The following is a 23391-nucleotide window of genomic DNA, read 5'->3' on the forward strand; positions in this document are numbered from 1 at the left end:
TGAGAGGTCACATTTTGGGGGTCTATAGACTATTCCCATCCTTGTCTTCCTTCTCCTGCTATTCATGGTTTCAAATTCTACATCACTATCCACTGCCTTCATATCAAAACTCAGCACTGCTCTGAAATCTTCTTTGATTAACAATGCTACCCCACCTCCTTTCCCCTTTGGCCTGTTCTTTTGGAACATTGTATACCCTGGAATGTTTAGCACGCAGACTTGGTCACCCTGCAACCATGTTTCAGTAATAAATAATACATCATATTCCGATGTTGCTATCTGTGCTATCAACTCATTTGTCTTGTTGCAGATGCGTCATGCATTCAGATAAGAAACATTTGGCTTTGATCTTTTATAGTTATTTACAACTCTGGATTTGCTCTGTGTTGTATATTTCTGCTTACGTTTCCTGCCCCGGCCTGTCACACTATGGCAGTCAAGTTTCCCCCTTACTATCCTGTGCCATGCTCCCTCATTTTCCCCTTGGCTTTTAAATCTTCCGTTCTTGGAACTCTTCTCTCTCTCTCTCTCTCTCTCTCTCTCTCTCTCTCTCTTTCTCCCCCCCCCCCCCCCCCACCCCCGAGTTCATTTTTTTGTGTGAGTCCTTGGTGCAATCTAATGTTCATATGATCTGTCCCTACCTGTCGTTTTTTGTTGACACTCAGACTGGTCACTAACCTGCACCCCTACCCATAAATTTTCCAAACAATTGAACTTTGGTTTAAAGCCCTCTCTACTTCCCTAGTTATACAGTCTGCAAGAACGCTGGTCCCACTGATTTCAGATGTAGGCCGTCTCAACAATACACCTCCCATTTTCCCCAGTACTGATGGCAATGTCTCATAAATCGATACCCACTTCTCCCACACTAGTCTTTGATCCACTTATTCATCTCTCTAATTTTACACACCCGTTGCCAATTTGGAGAATCCAGCGTCGGGGAATAAACGGGATCGGCACCCATTCCCAATGCTCCGGTCCCCCGAGGACTTAGCTGCCCCCAAAGCCAGGTCCTGCCGGGATGGACCATGTTTATTTCACGCCGGCGGGACTGGCCGAAAATGGGCGGCCGCTTGGCCCATCGGGGCCCGGAGAATTGCCCGGGGGGGGGGGGGTGCTGCCAACGGCCCTCGACTGGCGCGATCCCCGCCCCAGCACGAAAACCGGCGCAGGAGAATTCGGCAGCTGGCGTCAGAGTGGCGGGGCGGGATTCACGTCGCCGTCGCCCCCCCCCCCCCCCCCCGGCGATAGTGACCCTGCCCCAGGTCACTAACTCTGAGCCGAAGTTCCTCGAGCAACCAACATTTGCTACAGACTTTGCTGTGAACCATAATTAAGTCCACAACACATACTTGTTGCAGCTACAAACACATTGCCGCCCGGTGCTGCATCCCTATTTTATTTAATTAGAATTTATTTAATTTGGAATTTCAATTTGGTTTTACTTATACCACTAATCATTACTTCCCGCAATTTCTACCAAGCCTTCACTTCCAAAGTCAGAAAAGTAAAAGAGAGAATGACTCGCCTACCAGTCACTCAGATATCACACAGACGTGTTCACTCTATACTGTAGTATGGCTGCAACTTATGTCCCAGTTCTCCTGCACCTGCCCCCACTGACCCAATCAGCTACTTGCTCTTGCTCCGTGTCACTTTCTGAATCCTTTTTTAAAATCTTTTTTTTTTTTTTTAGAAAATATTTTATTGAAGCATTTGTAATTTTCACAATTTTAACATTGACATTTCTAAAGCAACCGCGTGGGTCGATGCACAAAATATCCCCTAAAAGAACACCAAACAATAAACCACGTCCCCCACTTCTCCCGCCCTGTCCCCAATTACCCGTATTCTAAGCTCCCTGTCCTTTTTTAACATTACCATGCGTCCTGTTTCCCCCCCCCCCCCTTTCCCTTCCCCCCCCTTACTACTGACGTTAAATTTTTGTTAAAGAAATCGATGAACGGCTGCCAACTCCGGGCGAATCCCTGTATTGATCCTCTCAGAGTGAACTTGATTTTCTCCAGACTAAGAAACCCTACCATATCTATCGCTGACCCACACTCCTGACTTCGGGGGCTCCGAGCCCCTCCATCTCAGCAAGATCCGTCTCCGGGCCACCAGGGAGGAGAAGGCCAGGATATTGCCCCCCACCCCCGGATCCTCCGACACCCCAAATATTGCCAATTCTGGACTTGGAGTTACCCTACCTTCTAGGACTTCTGACATAACATCTGCAAATCCCTGCCAGAATTCCTTCAGTTTCGGACATGCCCAAAACATATGAACATGGTTGGCCGGGCTACCCCCACACCGTCCACACCTGCCCTCCACCTCCTCGAAGAACCTACTCATCCGAGCTACCGTCATGTGGGCCCTGTGGACTACCTTGAACTGAATCAAGCTAAGTCTAGCACAGGACGAGGATGCATTTACCCTTTTCAAGGCTTTTTCCCACAGTTCAGTTTCCAGCTCCCCTCTTAGCTCCTCTTCCCACTTCCTCTTCACCTCTCTGATAGGGGCCCCTTCCCACTCTAACAATTCCCTGTATATCTCTGAAACCTTTCCACCTCCAACCCCTGTTTTTGACAGCACTTTTTCCTGTAGTCCCCTCAGGGGGAGGCGAGGAAAGCTGCCTCTGTACAAAGCCCCGCACTTGAAGGTACGGAAACCCATTCCCACCTGGCAAATCAAACTCCTCCTCTAATGTCTCCAAGGTCGGGAAGCCCTCCTGGATGAATAGATCCCCAAACCTCTCAATCACTACCTGCTGCCATACCTTAAAGCCCCCATCCAGCCCCCCCCCTGGGACAAACCGGTGATTGTCACAGATCGGTGACCACACTGACGCCTCCTCCAGTCTCATATGCTGCCTTCATTGCCCCCACACCCTTGGGGCTGCTACCACCACCGGACTTGTAGAGTACCGAGCCGGCGAGAAAGGCAGGAAAGCCGCCACTAAAGCCTCCAAACTCGTACCTTTGTAGGATGCTGCCTCCATCCACTCCCAAACCAACTTCCTGACCGTCGATATGTCGGCAGCCCAGTAATAGTTAATAAAGCTCGGGCGAGCCAAGCCCCCTTCTCCGCGGGTCTGCTCCAGGAGTGCCCTCTTTACTCTCGGGGTTTTACCCGCTCATATAAACCTCGATGTCGCCGCATTCATACTTCTGAAAAAAGCCTTTGGGACAAAAATCGGGAGACATTGAAAAAAGAAAAGCAGTCTCAGAAGGACTGTCATCTTCACCGTCTGAACCCTCCCCGCCAGCGTCGATGGGAACATGTCCCATTTACGGAAATCCCTTCTCATTTGATCCACTGCTTAGCCCAAATTTAACTTGTGAAGCTGCCCCCAATCCTTGGCCACTTGAATCCCCAGATACTTAAAATTCCTCCCAACCACTTTAAAAGGTAGCTCCTTCAGTCTCTTTTCCTGCCCCCATGCCTGGATCACGAACATCTCGCTCTTTCCCATAAAAGAGGAATTAACTTCTCGCCTGAAAATCGCCCAAATTCTCCTAATACCTCCATGATTCCGGGCACCCCCCCCCCCCCCCCCCCCCCAACCGAGTCCGTGACGTAAAGCAGCAAATCGTTCACATAGAGCGAGACCCTGGGTTCCATCCCACCTCCTCACTATAACCCGCCAGGCATTCGCTGCTCTTAGGGCCATTGCTAAGGGTTCTATGGCCAGGGGAGAGCGGGCATCCCTGCCTTGTCCCCCGACATAGACTAAAGTATTCCGACCGAACTCTATTAGTTCTTACGTTTGCCACCGGGGCCCGGTACAATAACCGGACCCACTCCACAAATCCCTACCCAAATCTGCTTAAAATATCCCATAGATACTTCCACTCCACCCGGTCGAAAACCTTCTCCTCGTCCGTGGTGACTACCACCTCAGCCTTGCGCCCCTCCGCTGGCATCATAATTACATTAAGAAGCCGTCTAATGTTGGATGTCAGGTGCCTGCCCTTTCCAATTCCCGTCTGATCCTCCCCAATTATCTCCGGGACACAATCCTCTATTCGAGTGGCCAGGATCTTTACCAATAATTTGGCATCTACATTCAAGAGGGAAATTGGCCTGAACGATCCACATCTCTCCGGATCCTAGTCTCGCTTCAGGATGAGAGAAATGATGCCTGTGATAACGTTGGGGGGAGTACTCCCAGCTCCTTGGACTCGTTAAAAGCCTTAACCAGGAGCGGCCCCAGTAACCCAGAGAACTTCTTATAAAATTCCGCTGGGAATCCGTCAGGATTGCATCGCCCCCCAGTCCATCTATCACCTCCCCAAGCCCAATCGGGCCCCCCAAGGCCTCCACCAGCTCCTCATTTACCTTCAGGAACTCCAGCCTCCCCAGGAATTGATTCATGCCCTCCTCCCCAACCGGGGGTTCCGACTCGAATAACTGGCTATAAAATTCCCGGAACATTTCATTCACCGCCCCCCGGGTCCGTCACCATCTTCCCCCTCCTATCCTTTATTTTCCCTATTTCTCTCGTCGCCTCCTGTTTCCTCAGCTGGTGCACCAGTATCCTGCTAGCTTTCTCCCCATGCTCATATACTGCCCCTTTTACCCTCCTGAGCTGACTCTCTGCCTTATCTGTGGAAAGGAGCCCAAACTCCATTTGACATCTCTGATGCTCCTTTGGGAGCTCCTCGTTTGGAGACTCTGAATATCTCCTGTCCACCTGTTAAGATTTCTCCTACCAATCTGTCCAGCTCCGACCGCTCAGTTTTATGCCTGTGGGCTCGAATTGAAATACATTCCCCTCTAATAACCGCTTTTAGTGCCTCCCAGACCACCCCAGCCGCAATCTCTCCCGTGTCATTGATCTTTATGTACCCCCGAATGGCCTCTCTCACTCGCTCACAGATCTCCTCATCCGCTAACAGCCCTGGTATCTTGTCTCCACTGTGGGCACTGGGGCATTCACTTGCCTGCCCGTAGGTCTATCCAGTGTGGTGCGTGATCTGAAACCATAATTGCTGAGTACTCGGTGTCCTCGACCCATGCTAACAGTGTTTTATCTAGCACAAAGAAATCTATCCTGGAGTACACCTTATGTACATGGGAGTAGAATGAATATTCCCTGCTCCTTGGTCTCTCAAATCTCCACTGATCTACCCCTCCAATACGCTCCATGAACCCCCGCAGTTCCTTTGCCATTGCTGATAGTTTCCCCCACCTAACACTCGACCGGTCCAATCTCGGGTCCAGGACTGTATTAAAGTCACCACCCATGATCAGCCGGTGCGAGTCGAGGTCTGGGATCTTTCCCAGCACCTTCCTGACAAATGCGATATCATCCCAGTTTGGGGCATCTATCTTCACCAGCACCACTGCCATTCCCTCTAGCTTCCCGCTAACCATAACAAATCTGCCTCCTGGGTCTGCCTCTATCTTCCCACCTCGAATGTCACTCTTTTATTAATCAGGATAGCCACCCCCCCTTGTTTTAAAGTCCAGTCCTGAATGAAACACTTGACCGACCCATCCCTTCTGCAATCTAATTTGTTCTCCCAACTTCAGGCGTGTCTCCTGTAACATGGCATCGTCCGCTTTTAACTGCCAGGTGTGCGAACACACTGGTTCTCTTCACCGGCCCATTCAATCCACGAACATTCCATGTAACCAGCCTGGTCGGGGGGGGTGGGGGGGGGGGCCCTGGCCCCCGGCCCCCGGCCCCCGGCCCCCTGGCCCCCCCTGGCCCCCTGGCCCCCTCCCCCCCCTCCCCTGTCGATCAGCCATGACCTTTCCTAGGCCAGCTCCTAGCTCGTGTTCCGCACCTCACTTGTACTTTCTGAATCCTGGCATCACCTCGGGCACGCTGCCTCTGGATTCAGTGAAGGTTCACTGTGCTGCTCTTTTGAAAGTTTTCCTGCGCTCTGATCAGCTGCTCCTCACCAGGTTTGCTCTTGCTCTGGAGCTCTGTGCCTCTGGCCCTTGCTGCGCAGGTCTATTTAAAGCTTTCCCACCAGGTTTGCTCTCTGGTGTTGTGTGTCAAACATGTGCTGCCAGTGTTTGTACAAGGCTGATCTATTGGATCTCCTTGACAATGGTGACCTTTGAGGGAGGTGATTGCCAAGGTCGGAAATGCTTAGCATTTTTTGAGTGTCCCCTTCAACATATATGAGAGTTGGAATATTTGGCTGACGAGGTGTGGGTTGATAGGAGTTTTGTTTTGTCAACATTCAAGGACAGGCTGAGTTCCTTTCATGCAGAATTGAAGAGATCAAGAGTGACTTGCAAACCTGGTGAAGAGTGGGCAATAATACTGCAGACAAATGCAAACTGTAGATAATGTATGGTTGTGGTGGTCAGTTTAGTTTGGCATGGAGGCAACTGAGGTAAAGAAGTTCCCACCTGGACAATAGTTAATACTCGCACCACAGGCAGTTGCTCTTTGAGGTGAATAGCCACTGTCAAGTAGAATGTAAATAGTATGGAGCTATCACACAGCTTTGCTTGATCCTGGATCAGATTTTGAAGGCATCCTTTTCAGGTCTCCTACTCAAGACAGTTTTGGTCATATCATCATGAAGCAATTTCAGGATTGCAATGAAGTTCCTTGGACATACAAATCTTTGGAACAGAATCCACAGAACTTTGCAATATTCTGAATCAAAAGCTTTGGTCACTTCAGTGTATGCAACAAAGAATATCTGATGTTGTTTTGCAGAGGGTCCTGGGGGGTATTTGTGCACAATCAATGAAAGCAGGTTGCAAAAGTGGATAATAAGATATATTGTATGAATAAGCTGTATGAATCTGAGCATAGAATACAATAAGTTAATGAACCTTTTATAAAACACTCAACTGGAGTATTGTGTCCAAACCTGGGCACCATATCATAGAAATGCTGTGAAGACTTTGGAGAAGGTTTAGAAAAGATTTAGAAAAATGGTTTCAGTGATCAAGGACTTAATTTACAGGGTTAGATTGCAGAAACTGGAGTTCTCTTTCGAGAAAAGAGGACCAAAATCATTTGGAGTCTGGACAGAGAGAAGCTTCCGCCATTGGCAGAAGGGTCAAGAAGCAGAGGACACCGCTTTAAGGTGAATGGAAAAGAACTAAAGGTGACATGAAAAGCTTTACACAGCGAGTGTTTAATGTTATGGAATTTACTGCCTGAGAATTAGAGTGGAGGCTTAATTAAAGGAATTGGCTAATTATCCAAAGAGGAAATGATAATGGAGGGCCAAGGGGAAAGAGCAGAGACATGGGGCTAACTGAACTTCTCTTGCAAAGAACCAGAATGGACACAATGGGCCGAAAGGCAGTCTTTTGTGCTGCAACTTTTCTATGTATGAAAACAATACTTGTAAATTGATACTGTTTTCCTTCATAGGTCGCTTGGTGGCTGGACTTGTTACTGAATTTCTCCAGTTTTTCAACCTCGACTTTACTTTGGCCGTGTTCCAGCCAGAAACAAACACTGTACGTTAATTTCACAATCTTTTTTTTATTTTAACAGATTCAGTCATCAGACTTTGAGGTGGTTAGGCCTTGTCCAAAATATTTTGAGATTGGTACTTTTTTTTATTTTAATATTTTTATTTCTGCCATTTTATTTATATTTGTCATTTGTTTTACAAATGAAAATGCAATGAAACATAACATCTTGTGGGTGCAGGGTTAGAGCATCAAATATTCCGAGGTTAGGTATGGCATAGCCAGATACAGAGTAATGCTACATCCCTTCTGTCCAAGAATGTGCTTTAAACAAAACTTTAGAAGAGCCCAATTCCCCCAACTACACCATTATAACATGCTTCTGCTCAAAGGCTACCCAAAATAATTTAATTTAGGACCCTTAACAAACTTGCCTCTCAATCATTGCTGAATCTGAACCCAGGCCAGAGAAATTGAACCGTTCAAGTTGGATGCATCATCTTCGTCGAGTTCTTACATTGAGGATCATGTGCAAATCTAGTTTGCCTGTGGTTAAAGCAGACCTAGCTATGTACTCAATAATGTATGCCAAAACATCAATAAAATGTTAATGTGCTAGATAAAGCATGATAAATTATATTGACACAAAGTAATATTAGTTTAATTCCCCCAACCCAGAAAGGGAGGATGGCAATAACTTGCAATTGTATACCCCTTTCACAATCTCAAGATGCTTCAGTGTGATTCACAGCCGATTAACTACTTTTGAAGTGTGGACACCATTGTAATATTTGTAAACATGTAACAAATCTCTAACAATCACAATCTCTCTCTTAATTTCAAAATCCCTCATATTTGGACTCCACCCTTTATGATGCCTCTTGTTTAATTTTTTAATAAAAATCTTTATTGTCGCAAGTAGGCTTACATTAACACCGCAATGAAGTTACTGTGAAAAGCCCCTAGTCGCCACATTCTGGCGTCTGTTCGGGTACACAGAGGGAGAATTCAGAATGTCCAAATTACCTAATAGCACGTCTTTCGGGACTTGTGGGAGGAAACCGGAGCACCCGGAGGAAACCCACACAGACTTTGGGAGAATGTGCAGACTCTGCATAGACAGTGACCCAAGTCGGGTCCCAGATTAGATTCCCGACTTGGGTCACTGTCTATGCAGAGTCTGCACATTCTCCCAGTGTCTGTGTGGGTTTCCTCCGGGTGCTGTGAAACCATAGTGCGAACCACTATGCTACTGTGCTGCCCCCATAATTGTTTTACCCTTTAATCTCAGCAAAGTTATCACTGTCCCCTATCCCTTTCATTGTATGAAAACGTAAGTACACTAGCATGGTGACTTATTTAACTAACTATCACCAAATCTGGCTGGGCCACATCAAAGCACCATTGTGCTTCATTGTCCCCAGATTAAGCTATATCCTGTTCCAGGATCATCTTGATTTTTTTTTTCTTAAAATCCACTTACACTTGTTTCACCCATTCCTAAAACAGCAAGAGGAGCTCTGATTTCTTAGTAACCAAGCTCAAGATCATCTGAGCAGCTCCCTCCACTCAATCTTATTTGTCCTGCCTCTACCTACCTCTACCACTAGTGCTGTCATACTTACCATTCCACCTTTAGACTACTACACCAATTCACTTCCATCCTCCACCTTCCACAAAGACCAATTAGCCCATATCTCTTCTACACCAAGTCCCACCTGTCCTTTCTTCTCTGACCAGCAATACCTGTCTCAAAGTGTCCTAAACTTAAAACCTGTCGATAAATTCCTTCTTGACCTTTTCCATCGCTTTCTTGTTGCAATATCCTTCGCTCTTCCAAACAATGTTTCTTCCTCCTCAGACTGATTTTTAAAATTTTATCCCCAGACCCATGAACTCCACTGTTGAAACCAGAGGCTTCACCTGCATCCTACTCTCTGCTTCTCCTCCTTGACTCTCTTCCTCCTCCTTTAAATAACTTTTCAAAACCAAGTTCTTGGTCACCCTCTCCTAGTGTCTCTTTTCTTTTTCCTGATACTGATTTCTCAAGTGCCTAATCTGAAGCTTTCTAGATACCTTTTACATTAAAGACACATTATAAATTAAAATTGTTGTCTTGCTCATGTTCAATCACACTTTAATTTGTCAGCAATACAATCTCTACAAGAAACTTTCTAGGGCGTAAGTAACAGCAGTTAACAATCAGGTGCTATCTTATGTGGCTGCTTTGTTATTAATCATAAACTGCCATACTCACTTTTTGCCTAACTACTGATTTATTTTCAGTGCTGTTGAGAAGAGAGTCCCAGGATGTTGACTCAAACAGTGAAGGAACAGTGATTATAGTTCCAAGTCAGGATGGTGTCTGGCTTGGAGACAAACTTGCAAGTGGCAGTGTGCTTCTGTGTTTGCTGCCCTTGTCCTCTAGGTGGCAGTGCATCTAATGTTGCACACTGCTGTCACGTGTGTTGGTGATTGAGGGAGTGAATGCTTAAGTTGGTCGATGGGGTGCTGAAAATTAGGCTGCTTTGTCCTGAATTGTGTCGAGCTTCTTAAGTGTTGCTGGAGTCACACTCATCCAGGCAAGTGGAAGTATTCTATCACACTCCTGACTGGTGCTAGGTTAGATGGTTGGTAGGCTTTGGGGTCAGGAGTTGAGTTAGTCATTTCAGAATTAGCATGCTAGAACCTGTTCCTGTAGCCACAGTATTTACATGTCTGACCCAGTTCAAGTTTAGTCAATGGTAACCAACTGCAGGAGCTGAGTGGCCCTGCTGAAACATAAACTGGGTGGTGAGCAGGTTATTGCTTGGTAAGTGATGCTTGATGGCACTGTTGATTTGACATCTTTCATCACTTTGCTGATAACGAGAAAGTAGACTGATGAGACCATTATTGATCGGGTTGAATTTGTCTTATTTTTTGTGGACAGAATATACCTGACCATTTTCTTTGTTGGGACGCCAGTGTCATAGCTGTAGCGGAATAACTTCGCTAGGGATGCAGCTAGTTCTGGAGCACATATCTTCAGCACTACTGCCCAGTGGCAGGGTTTGGGAGGGCCAGGCCTCCTACATTACCTTCACTTCTCTCTCTCTCTTCTCTCCTCCCCCCCCCCCCCCCCCCCCCCCCCCCCCCCCACACACACACACAAACAACATGGTTAGTTTGTCGACTGTGTTGAAAAAGACCTTGGGGATGTAGATCGGGAGGAATCTGAACAGGAAGAGGACCCTGAGCAGCACGTTTTGATCATCTGTATTCTCCCTGAGAGGGAGAGTGGGAGTGGGCCCCACCTCTGCAGGTCCTTTTTGACTTCCTCCACCAGACTCATCAGGTTGCATTTGTGGATCCATGTCCAGTCATGGGCTGTTTGGATCCCAGATAGCAGAATTTGGTCTGGGCTTGTTTAAATGGCAGTTCCTCCAGCTCTGCGCCCCACCCCCAATGGATTCACAGGGAAGATTTTGCTCTTGCTCAGGTTACGTTTGTAACCCGAGAAGGCTCCAAACTCCTTCAGGTGTTTCATTATCTCTTCCATGCTGGTCTGGGAGTTCAAGATGTAGAGGAGCAGGGCATCCACTTAGGGTGAAACTCTACGCTCTCTGTCCACCTTCATGGCTGTGAGGGCGATTGCCAGAGCAAACAGCAGCGGGGATAACACGCATCCCTGCCTCATGCCTCTGTGTAGCCGGAAATATCTAGAACTGGTGGTGTTTGGCCGTATGCTCGCCATGGGAGTGTTATACAGTAGTTTCACCCAGGAGATAAACCCTGGCCAAACACAAACTGTTCCAGTACCTCTATGAGCTACTTCCATTCAACTCTGTCGAAGGCCTTTTCTGCGTTCAGGGAGATGATCACTTCTGGTGTTCTCTCTCCGGGTGGGGTCATTATCACGTTCAGCAGGCGCCTGATGTTCAATATAAGTTGCCTGTCCTTCACAGCCCGTGTAGTCATCCGTGACTACCTCTGGCAAGCAGCTCTCCAGCTGCCTCGCCATGGCCTTTGTCAGGATCTTTGCGTCTTTGTTGAGTAGTACGATGGGCCTGTAAGACCCATACTCCGTCGAGTCTTTGTCCTTTTTGTGTACCAACGATATTGAAGCTTGTGCCAGTGTTGGTGACAGGGTACTCCTTACTAGCGAGTCTGCGAACATCTCCCGCAAGTGCGGGGCCAATGCTGGCGCAAATTCTTTGTAGAAATCACTGGGAATCCACCTGACCCCCCCCCACCTTCCCTGCCCGCATGACGTTCCCCAGTCTCGCATGACTAGCCCATTGAGGAGCTGCTTCATCTTCGAGTCCCTCTCCAGAGGCTTGGAGGTGTACAGCCCTCGGTAGGAGGTTGCAAAGATCAAATCCTGCCACTGCAGATGGTGAAATTTGAATTAAAAACAAATCTGAAATTAAAAGTCTAGTGATGACCATGAAACCTCGATTGTCGTAAAAACCCACCTGGTGCACTAATGTCGTTTTTAGGGAAGGAAATCTGCCATCCTTACATGGTCTGGCCCATATGTGATTCCAGACCCACAGCAATGTGGTTGACTCTTTACTGCCCCTCGAGAGCAATTAATGATGGGCAATAAATGCTGGCACAGCCTGCTGCACCCACGTCCCATGAACGAATGAAAAAAAACGTTGTTGATCTTTTGTGGCGCAGTGACCAGTCTGTTGCTTCTGTCTTCTACCCGGGCTATTTCCTTCGTGGCTGCCTGGTTTCTCAGCTAGTGAGCCAGCTGATGGCTGGCTTTGTCCCCGTATTGGTAAAAGGTCCCCCGTGTCTGGCGGAGGTGGTGCACTGCTTTCCCAGTGGACACCAGGTCAAATCTGTAGCTTCTTCCTCTCCACCAGTAGTTCTACGGTCGGGCCGTGGAGTACCGTTAGTCTACCTCCAGTATGGAGTCCACCAGTTGTTGCCAGCTGCCTTTTCCTAGCTATCTTTGCGTGCCTTGTGCGCAATAATTTCCCCCCCTTATCACAGCCTTCAGTGCCTCGGAGAACGTGGAGGGTGAGCCCTCCCCATTTTGCTTGTTGGTAACGACCTGGGATATCCATTTGCAGAATGCCTTATCAGCCAGGAGGGCCGTGTCCTGCCTCCATGAGGGGGGGGGGGGGGGGGGGGGTGCGCGTTGTGCCCGGCCTGTCTCGCCTCACATCCACGTAGTATGGAGCGTAGTCGGAGATTACAATTGCGGAGTATTCCGCTCCCACTATCCCTGAAAGCACTGCTTTCCCAACTTTGAAGAAGTCGATCCTGATATATAGCCTGTGTACCTGGAAGAAGAAGGAAAACTCCTTCTTCCCTGGGTGTTGGAACCTCCATGGGTCCGGTGCCCCAATCTGTTCCATGAAGGTGTCCAATTCCTTTGCCATGTTTAATCTTTTCCCCAACTTGGGGTTGTAAATGTCCATCCATGCGTCCTGTGCACAGTTAAAGTTCCCTCCTATGGTGACTCGGTGTGAGTCTTATGTCTGGAATATCTACCATTATTTTCTTCATGAATTCCGCGTTGTCCCAGCTGGGAGCAAACACATTCACACGGACCACTGGTGCCCCTTCCAGGAAACCACTAACCATGATGTACCATCCCGTTTGGTCCGTAATTGTCCTCATCGCTGTAAATGCTGTTGTCTTATTGAGCAGTATGGCCACTTCCCTAGCCGTCGTCCCATAGCACCATTGGTAAGTCTGACCCACCCAGTTCTTTCTTACCCGCAGTCCGTCCTTCTCCCTTGGGTGGGACTCCTGGAGGAAGACTACGTCGGCTGTCAGACTTTTCAGATGGTGAAGATTCTGGACCTTTTCACCGGGCCTTTGAGTCCCCTGACATTCCAGATGACTATTCTGATGGAAGGTTTCTGTCCACCCCGATCCAGTGGGGTCAGCCATACTTGCCTTGTGGATTTCTTTGGGGCCCTTCAAGGTAGCTGTTTGCAGTGCCATTGTTTCCGTTGCTGCCATGTGCGATCTGTCCTAGCCAACGTTCTAACCACCACCCCCAGCTTCCTCTTCTGCCTCCCTGTCCATTCCCCCTTCTGCCAGACACTCTCTCGCCATTGGGAGTTGTGCTGCAGCCACCCCACCCCACCTCCTTGCCTGTACTTCCCTGCTAATGTGGTGGCTCACCCCCCCCCCCCCCCCCGGAGCAATCTTCGCCTTCCCATACCCGTTGCGTTTCTCCACTCCCTCCTTTCTCTCTCCTCGCCCCTTTCTGTACCGCACTTCTCTCGCCCCTCCTTCCTCAGACTCGTAGTCAGATCGAAGATGAGGCAAATCTGTCCCGTGCAATTAGTCTCTTTTTAAACGGAGGAACCCAGAGTTCAAGTTCACTGCTTGTATCGCTGCCTTCCCAGCCCGTGTTTGTGCACAAAATTGTCTGCATCTGTTGGTGCAGTGAAGTAGAACACCTTACCCTGGAAAGTCACCCCGAGTTTGGCAGGGTACAGCATCCCAAGCTGGATTTTGTACAGGGATACCTAGGTTGTATTGAATTCTGCCCAGCGTTTGGCCGGGTCTACCCAATGAACTGGTACACAAGGATCATGTGGCCCTCCCACTTACATGACTATATGTGCCTTGCCCAATTCAAGATCTTTTCCCAGTCTTGGTACCGGTATAGTTTTGCGATGAGGGTACATGTCTGCTCCCTGACCTGTGGGCTCGGTTCACTTCTGGGGCTTAGGGAAGCATTCCCCTTCAACCAGCTTGCCCAGCATCTGGGCCACATACTCCTGCCCTTGGTACCCTCCGGTAGGCCCACAATGTGGAGATTTTAACGGTGGGACCGGTTCTCCTGGTCCTCCACTTTCCCGTTCAGCGTCCCTTGTGTCGCCACCAACCTTGCCATCTCCTTGTCCAGTGAGACAATCCGGATTCTTTGGTCGGTCGCAGCCTTCTTCAGCTCTCTGATTGTCACCTCCTGTCTGTCCAGTCACCGCTCTGCCTTTTCTAACCTCCCTTACCGCTGTCTTCACCATCGCCATCAATTCTAAATTGCTGGCATCTCTGTGCAATTGGAGCTCCTGTGTTAGGAGGTCCATCCATTTGTTTATTGGGGGGTAGCCCTGCATATACCCTGACGGCCTATCCCGTTTTGGTGCAGCCGATTCGTCATTGCCCGTCATTGCCCTGTATTTTCACCATCACCTCAATCTTCCATGCCAGGCTTTTACTGATTCTGCCATCCCTTTGGCTCCTCAAATTGTTGCCTGGCATATCTCGTTCGTAGTGGTGGTGTTGGAGAAGGGTGGATTTTTTTCCCTGCATTTAGCGGCCTATGTTTGGACTAAAGCGCCTAATTTGAAGTCTCCAGGAGAAATCACAGAATAATACAGTAGGGAAGAGCCACCTTTCATACATCCACTCATCATATCCCCATCACCGGAAGTCCCTTTAGCCATTTCTTGATATTACGTGGCGTGAATCAAATTGGTTGTAGACTAGCAGCTGTGATGATGAGGACCTCAAAAAGTTCGGCTGAAGAAGGTTGTAAATGCGTCAGCTTTGTCTTTTGCATTGAAGTGTTGGGCTCCCCGTCATTTTTTTGTGTGAATATTTGTGGAGTCGCTTCCTCGGGTTAGTTTTATGACTGGATGTGGCAGGACTGCAGAGCTTAGATCTGATCCGTTGATTATGGTTTTGCTTAACTTTGCCTATCGCATACTGATTATGGCATGCATATATTCCTGTGTTGTTTCATCAGGTTGACACCTCAGTTTTAGATATGCCTGGTGCAGTTCCTAGCATATTCTCCTGCACTCCTTATGGGATAGGGCTGATCCTCTGGCTTGATAGTAATGGTAGAGCTAGGCCACGAGGTTACAGATTGGGATTGAATACAATTCTTCTGCTCAGTGCCTCACTGATGTCCAGTTTTGAGCTGCTGGATCTGTTATGAATCTACCTCAATTTAGCTCAATGGGTGCTATAACATGACTTGAGGGTGTCCTCAACATGAAGATGGGATTTTGTATTCACAAGGACTGCGTGATGACCACTCTTGCCTGATGTTGTTCGTCCTTTGAGGCAAAAATGATCATTAAAATTTTTTTATTTTTGTTTCAAAGAGTACCCAATTATATTTTTTCCAATTAATGGTCAATTAAGCATGGCCAATCCACCTACTGTGCAAGGCGAAGATGATCATGCTCATCAGCTGGAGTTTTTGATAGGGTTCCATGGGTACATAGTTGACTGTTAAGTCTGATCTACGCATAGAAGTTTCGGCTGCACCATGGACAGTATTCTCGTTGAGAAGACAAGATTTTCTCTCCACAGAACTGTGCGGTGATCACTCCTACGGATATTGTGATGCACAGATTGCAACTGTGACACGTAGCTTGGTGAGGACGAGATGAACTAGGTATTCTTACCCTTGTTGGTTTCCTCTGCCACAGACCCAGTCTAACTGATATGCCCTTCAGGACGCTGCCTGCATGGTTATTTGTAGTGCTACTGAACCAGTCTCTTGGTGATGGAGAAGTTCCCCCACCCAGAGTGCTGTCCCTACCATGCTCCTCTCAGTGCTTCTTCCAAGAGACGTTCAATATGGTCGAATACTGATTCATCAACTGAAGGAGAGCAGAAGGTGGTAAACAAGAAGTTTCCTTGCCCATGTTTGACCTCATGCCATAAGATGTCATGGGGTCTAATGTCATTGTTGGGGACTCCCAAGCAACTCCCTCTCAACCGTGTACCACTATACCACCACCTCTGCCGGGTCTGTCCTTCCAGTACAACACAACACAACATGCCTAGGGATGGTAATGGAGGTATCTGGGACAGTATGATCGGTGACATTGACTATGTTAGGCTGTTGTTGCTTGACTAGTCTGTGGAACAGCTGTCCTAATTTTGCATCCACTCCCAAATGTTGGTGAGGACAGTTGACAGCGCTGTGTGCGCTGTTATTACTTCTGGAGTCTAGGTTGATGTCACATGGTCAGTCTTGTTTTATTCGTTTTTTGGCTTTTCTATAGCAGTTTAGTTTATCTGAGTGGCTGATGGGCCATTTCAAAGGGCAGTTAAGAGTCAACCACATTGCTGTGGGTCTGGAGTCAGACCAGGTAAGGAAGGCAGAGTTTGTTTCCTAAAGGACCATAGTGAGTCAGATGGGTCTTTGTGACCACTTGATACTCAATAGTGGTGACCATGAAACTAGCTTTTAATTCCAGATTTATTAATTAATTGAATTTAAATTCTACTAGTTGCAGTGGTGAGTTTTGAACCCGTGTCCCCGAGCCCCTGGATTACTACAGTCCAGTGACATAACCACTATGCCACCATCCGCCAAAAATTACACAATCACAATTCTTGCCACGGTCACTAATGTTCATGATAAATATTCACGTCTTCAACTTATATCAACCCTTTTGTTTTGGACTTAGTTCACTGGACTTGATGGGCGAGATAATCTTGCCAGGGAGCTAGGAATCTATGAAGGAAATGAATTGAAGGGAGCACCACTACTATTGGAGGTGATGAGACAAGGTCAACAAAAAGAAAAAGACAATTGCCTTTTTGATGTAAGTAACTTCTACAATGGGTGATAAATATTCAAATGATATTTCTGTTTCGCTAGCTACTGCCATTTGTACTAAGCTTCAATTTTGGTTGATAAGCAATTATTTATAAACTGTTAAGGGTTTTTCCTGTTGATTCCCTTATTTCCCCTTTCTCCTTTTTTTGCCGTTATCTTGTTGATCCATGGATGCTTAATGGACATATAGCTTTAAGTCAAACAGGAGCGAGAATGAGGAATTCAAAGGTTACAACAGAGAAGACTGCTAGCTTTAGACAGAAAAACTTAGACTTCTCGGAACCTGAGAGATTTGATTTATTCTCATGTGTACCGAGGTACAGTGAAAAGTATTGTTCTGCGTACAGTCCAGACAGATCATTCCATACATGAAAAACATAGGACATAGGATAAATACACAATGTAAATACACAATAGAGAAGATACATGGAGAGGTCAGTTCAGTCAATAAGAGGGTCGTTTAGGAGTCTGGTAACAGTGGGGAACAAGATGCTTTTGAATCTGTTCGTGTGCATTCTCAGTCTTTTGTATCTCCTGCCCGATGGAAGAGGTTGGACGAGAGAATAACCCGGGTGGGAGGGGTCTTTGATTAGTCTGCCCGCTTTCCCAAGGCAGCAGGAGGTGTAGACAGAGTTAATGGATGGGAGGCGGGTTCCTATGATGGACTGGGCTGTGTTCATGACTCTCTGAAGTTTCTTGCGGTCCTGGGCCGAGCAGTTGCCATACCAGGCTGTGATGCAGCCAAATAGGATGCTTTCCATGGTGCATCTGTAAAAATTGGTAAGAGTGAATATGGACATGCCAAATTTCCTTAGTTTCCTGAGGAAGTATAGGCATTGTTGTGCTTTCTTGGTCGTAGCATCGACATGGATGGACCAGTACAGATTTTTGGTGGTGTGCACACCTCGAAATTTGAAGCTGTCAATCATCTCCACCTTGGCACCATTGATGCAGACGGGGTGTGTACGATACTTTGCTTCCTGAAGTCAATGACCAGCTCATTAGTTTTTCTGACGTTGAGGGAGAGATTGTTGTTACACCACGCCACTAAGTTCTCTATCTCCCTCCTGTATCTAACTCATCGTTGTTTGTGAACCGACCCACTACGGTCGTGTCATCAGCAAACTAGTAGATGGAATTGGAGCCAAATTTTGCCACACATTCATGTGTGTATAGGGAGTACGGTAAGGGGCTACGTACGCAGCCTTGCGTGGGGTGGGACTCCGATTGATTGGTTGATCGGTGGTCAATAAATTGGCCAAAAGGCCAAGTAGTGGTGATTAGATCCTACTCGAATCGAAGAATTTTCAGAGACCCAAGGAGCTCAGTTTTGAATCCTGGACACTCTGGAGATGGACCTGCTCTTTCTCCTTCGTAGTTTCTCCAGAAATTCTGTGAGCTGCTGTATTTATTAAACTGGAGACCTGAATATATCTACAGTGAAAATCATTACAGACTGGAAAGCAGAAATCTCGCCCTGAAAGCCTGGTTTGAAGGACAGTGTACTAAGGACAATCATCTGAAACAAAGGCTCTATTTCTTTTACTTCACTTATTATTTTACACCCCTCTTCTCCCACCAATTGTATTTGCTACATATTTCATTATAGTTCTTGTTGTCAATAAAATGTAATTGTGTTTAAATTTACCCGGTGACTGTAATTATTGGGCAACCAAAGGCCAAAGAACAGTGCAGAAGGAGGCCATTCGGCCCATCACGTCTGCACTGACCCTCGGAAAGAGCACTCTACTCCGATCTGCCCACCCTGCCCTATCACCGTAATCTAACCTGCACATCCCTGAACACTAATTTAGCGTGGTCAATCCACTTAGCCTACACATCTTTAAACTGTGGGAGGAAACTGGAGCATCCAGTAAAATCCTGCACAGGCACTGGGAGAATATGCAAACTCCACACAGACCCAAGGCCAGAATTGAACCTGGGTCTCTGGCACTGTGAGGCAGCCCTGCTAACCACTGTGCCACCGTATCTTGTATAAGAGAGGTTAAGGAATTATTGTGTATGGTAAATGCAGAAACAGACAAACACCAGTTCATTAGCCTAAAAGCAATAGTGGGTAAAATAATAGAATTCAATCTATGGAGTAGTTTAGAGTACAATGAATCCAGTAATAATTTAAGAACAGTTCACTTGTGTTAGAATGGAGAGATCCTGAGTGACAAGCTGCCTTGAAAGGGTTGGTGTGTTGATGATGAAAGCCCTGCAATATATTTGATTTGGATTTTCAAAAAGCTTTTGACCAGGTCTGACATGATAAAATGTGAGTAATATTAAAAAAACATGGCAATCTAGGATAGATCATGGGAATGGAAATCATGATGAACCAAAGGAATAAGAAACAGGGAGTGCACTCATTGACATAAGAAATAATTTTGCATCAAATAGCGCCAGCAGCGGCAACACGAGCTGCTCGCAATTCGGTTCCGGTGGGAATACTTTGGGCGGGATTGTCTTTAGCCTGGCGCTAAAATCATGATCGGGCGGAGAATGGATTTGCGCGCCGAATTCGGGGCCGACGCCAGTCCGCCATGCCCTGCCCCTCCAAACTGGCGTCATTGTGATGTGTGCTGCACACCGTTTCAGCAGTTTTGGTGCGTCGTCGGAAGGCCCACCCGCGATGCTCCGCTCCTGATGGGCCGAGTTTCCGACGGCGCGGGACATGTGTAGTCCCAGTGGTCAGGTACCCGGTGAGCCGGCTGCGGACTGTCCAGTGCCGCCATACTCGGCCGGGATCCATGCCGCTGGCCGGGGAACTTCTGGTGGGGGGTGGTCAGGGGATGGCGGTGCAGTCTCGAATGGCGGGTTGGGTTCTTGCATGGCCGGCGCCATGTTGTATAGCGCGACCGCTGCAGGTCACCAGCCGTGTACATGCGCAGCCCAGGACCCGGCTATTCTCCGGCCGTTTTCGGCATGGGAGGCGGAAGTTTCGCTCGGCGCTGGAGCTAGCCCCTCACCAGTGCTGAAATTGGTGAGGGTTTCACGCCGATTTTCCGGTCGTAAAAGATCACACATGCTCCACTGGCACCGGCACTTAGCTGCTGAAACGGAGAATCCAACCCTGTGTCTCCCAAATGGAGAATCCAGCCCCAAACATATTTACTAAACATCAACACAAGGGGGAAAATAGGAACTCAAGAATAAGACAGTAATAGTCTGCTCTTCTTGTTGCAGGGTGACCAACTTGCTTGTATTCCAAAGGTACTAAATTATTTGTGCCTCACTTTCTGCTGACTGGTGAGAAGTATTATTGATTCCTACTGCTTGCTGTGATTTTCATCAGAATATAGTCTTGTACTCTCAACCGTCGTAATTATTTTGTTATAGATTTAATAGCTTTTCAGTCATTTTGAAAAATTGATTTATGGGATGTGGGCCCCGCTGGCATTAAGAATCCTGTGGATGTTACCTGCGAGGGTGTCTCAGAACCCCGACGGATAACTTAAAACACTGGTTTTTAGTGGTGTATTCTTGTTTGGAATAATGTGAGGAATAATGTACAACCCAGTGAGGAACCAGTCCAGTCATGTATAAACAATTAATGAAGAATATTTATTAAAGTAAAAGAAAAAACATGTCACAAGATAATGTGCACTATGACCTATTAATAACTAAACACCCCATTTTATCTGAATATACCTCTTGTTCCCCAGAAAATAGCCACGTTCCCTGAACTCACTGAGACCATTCCTCTTTTCCCAAGCAAAATTCAATTTTTGCAACTCTATATAGGTCAAATCCAGCTAATTGTTACCATGTAATACATCTTGGGTGAGCAAGTCTGGGAAAAGTCTTTTCCTCGTTAAGTGAAGGCACAAAACTGCGACTTTTAGAGGAGAATATCTGCAATCTGCTGTGGTTGTAAATATTAGATGGAACAGGCCTCTGTGGCTTAGATCATAGATGGAACTGGCCTGCCTGACTGTTGGATGGAGAATTGGCCTCCTTCCCCTTTGAGGGCGCCAGCAGTTGTGCTGTTTTGGCTCTTTGATATTCCGCCCTTTCTGCTGACTGGTGAAAAGTATTATACTTCTGCTTTGTATATCTCTCAAATTGCTTGCCTTTAGAAGATATAATTTGTATAGCTCCACTGATCTCTAGTAAACGAGGTTTCTGACATGGCCATTCGAACCTCAAAACCTCAACACCTGCTAATCTTGTTACTGGACAAATTGCATCTCATTATTCCTCCAGATATCTGCTCGCCTTGTTATTTTGTTTTCAACTCAAGTTCACTGTGAACCCCGTTAATTTCCCAAATTTCTAACATTGGTTAGACCAGCATTTATTGCCCATTCCTAGTTGCCCTTGAGAAGGTGGTGGTGAGTTGCCTTCTTGAATCGCTGCAGTCCCTGAGGTGTAGGTACACCCACAGTGCGGTGAGAGAGAGAGTTCCAAGATTTTAAACCAGCGACGGTGAAGGAACGACAATATATTTACAAGTCAGGATGGTGAGTGGCTTGGAGGAGGACTTGCTGGTGGTGGTGTTCCCAGGTATCTGCTGCTCTTGCCATAGATGGTAGTGGTCGTGTGTTTGAAAGGATGCTGCCTAAGGAACCTTGGTGAGATCCTGCTGTGCATCTTGTAGATGGTACACTGCTGCCACTGTTCATCAGTGGTTGGGGGAGGGGGCGTGAATGTTTGTGTAAGGGGTAATAATCAAGTGGGCTGCTTTGCCCTGGATGATGTCGAGCTGCCTGTCTTGGAACTGCTCTCATCAGGCAAGTGGAGAGTATTCCATTACACTCCTAACTTGTGCCTTGTGGATGGCGGTTTGGCTTTGGGGAGTTTGGAGGTGAGTTAGTCACAGGATTCCGAGCCTTTGACCTGCTCTTGTAGCCACAGTATTTATATAGTTAGTCCAGTTCAGTTTCTGGTCAATGGTAGACGCCAGGCTGTTGTTTGTAGAGGTTTCAGCGATGGTAATGCCATTGAACGTCAAGGGACAATGGTTAGATCCTCTCTTTTTGCAGATGGTCATTGCCTGTCACTTGTGTGACACGAATGTTACTTGCCACTTATCAACTCCAGCCTGGATATTGTACAGGTTTTGCTGTATTTGAACATTAACTCCTTCAGTATCTGCGGAATGGCAAATACTGAACATTGTGCAGTCATCTGCGAACATCCCCACTTCTGACCTGATAATCGAAGGAAGGTCATTGATGAAACAGCAGAAGATGGTTGGGCCTAGGACACTACCCTGAGGAACTCCTGCAGTGATGTCCTGGAGCTGAGATGATTGACCTCCAATCACCACAATCCTATTCCTTTGTGCCAGGTATGATTCGAGTCAGTGGAAGGTTTTTCTCTATTCCCATTTACTCCATTTAGCTAGGGCTCCTTGATGCCATACTTGATCAAATGCTGCCCGGATGTTAAGGTCAGTCACTCTCTCCTCATCTCTGGCATTCAGCTCTTTGTCCATGTTTGAACCAAGGTTGTAATGAGGTCAGGTGCTGAGTGAGCCTGGCGGAACTCAAACTGAGCATCTGTGAGCAGGTATTGTTGAGTAAATGCAGCTTGATAGCACTGTTGAGAACCCGTCACTTTACTGATGATTGAGAGTAGACGGTCATTGACTGGATTAGATTTGTCTTTGTGTATTGTGTGTAAGACATACCTGGGCAATTTTCCAAATTGCTGGATGGGTGCCAATGTTGTAGCTGTACTGGAACAGCTTGGCTTGGGACACGGCAAGTTCTGGAGCTTGTCTTCAGTACTATTGCCGGGCCCTTTTTTACAGTTTTCTCTCTGGGTAAATGACCATATGAGGATGATGTAGAAGCTGCTGCCATGGACTTTCTTGCCTCTCTGGGTCACTGTTGCAGTCACCGCCACCAACACATCCTCCAGCAACGATATCTGTTTCTGAAGCAGCTCATCGACCAGGTTAGTCAGCACCTGCAACTACACTGAAGAGTTTAAAAGAAAAATCAGTTCTCTCTAAATTTCTTTCCTAACATTACTCCTTCTGCACAGTGTTAGTTTCCAGTAATGTGTCATGCTCTCTTTGCCAGGCCTGGAAGGCCCACCGAAAACCAAATGACTGTTTACTGTTTCACAAGTACTCCAGTCATCAACTTGTAGCCAGAGGACTTCCATATGCAAGATTCAGCAGATAATTCCTGTGTATCCTGTGGGGATCTCCCCACCTTTCAATTGGTCCATTGTTACAAAGCTGATTCAATATACATTAATGATCTGAAAGAAGGTACTGAAGGCACTGTTGCTAAGTTTGCAGATGATACAAAGATCTGTAGAGGGACAGGTAGTATTGAGGAAGCAAGGGGGCTGCAGAAGGACTTGGACACGCTAGGAGAGTGGGCAATGAAGTGGCAAATGAAATACAATGTGGAAAAGTGTGTGGTTATGCACTTTGGAAGGAGGAATCTAAGCATAGACTATTTTCTAAATGGGGAAATGCT

At 47.0% G+C, this 23391-nt stretch overlaps 1 protein-coding gene across 6 annotated transcripts in view; it reads left to right on the forward strand.

Moving 5' to 3' along the window:
• cep43 (centrosomal protein 43) overlaps nt 1-23391 on the forward strand; it is a 144013-nt gene that overhangs the window by 37422 nt on the left and 83200 nt on the right. For 5 of the 6 annotated variants that reach the window (XM_072503405.1, XM_072503422.1, XM_072503387.1 and 2 more), the window contains exons 4-6: nt 7358-7446; nt 16794-16931; nt 20138-20164. In XM_072503405.1, coding sequence (XP_072359506.1) covers nt 7358-7446; nt 16794-16931; nt 20138-20164 — 254 coding nt within the window. The remainder of the gene's footprint in view (nt 1-7357; nt 7447-16793; nt 16932-20137; nt 20165-23391) is intronic. The other variant, XM_072503396.1, reaches the window with a different exon arrangement.

This window comes from Scyliorhinus torazame, chromosome 1 (genome assembly GCF_047496885.1).
Source record: "Scyliorhinus torazame isolate Kashiwa2021f chromosome 1, sScyTor2.1, whole genome shotgun sequence".
Lineage (NCBI taxonomy): Eukaryota > Metazoa > Chordata > Chondrichthyes > Carcharhiniformes > Scyliorhinidae > Scyliorhinus > Scyliorhinus torazame.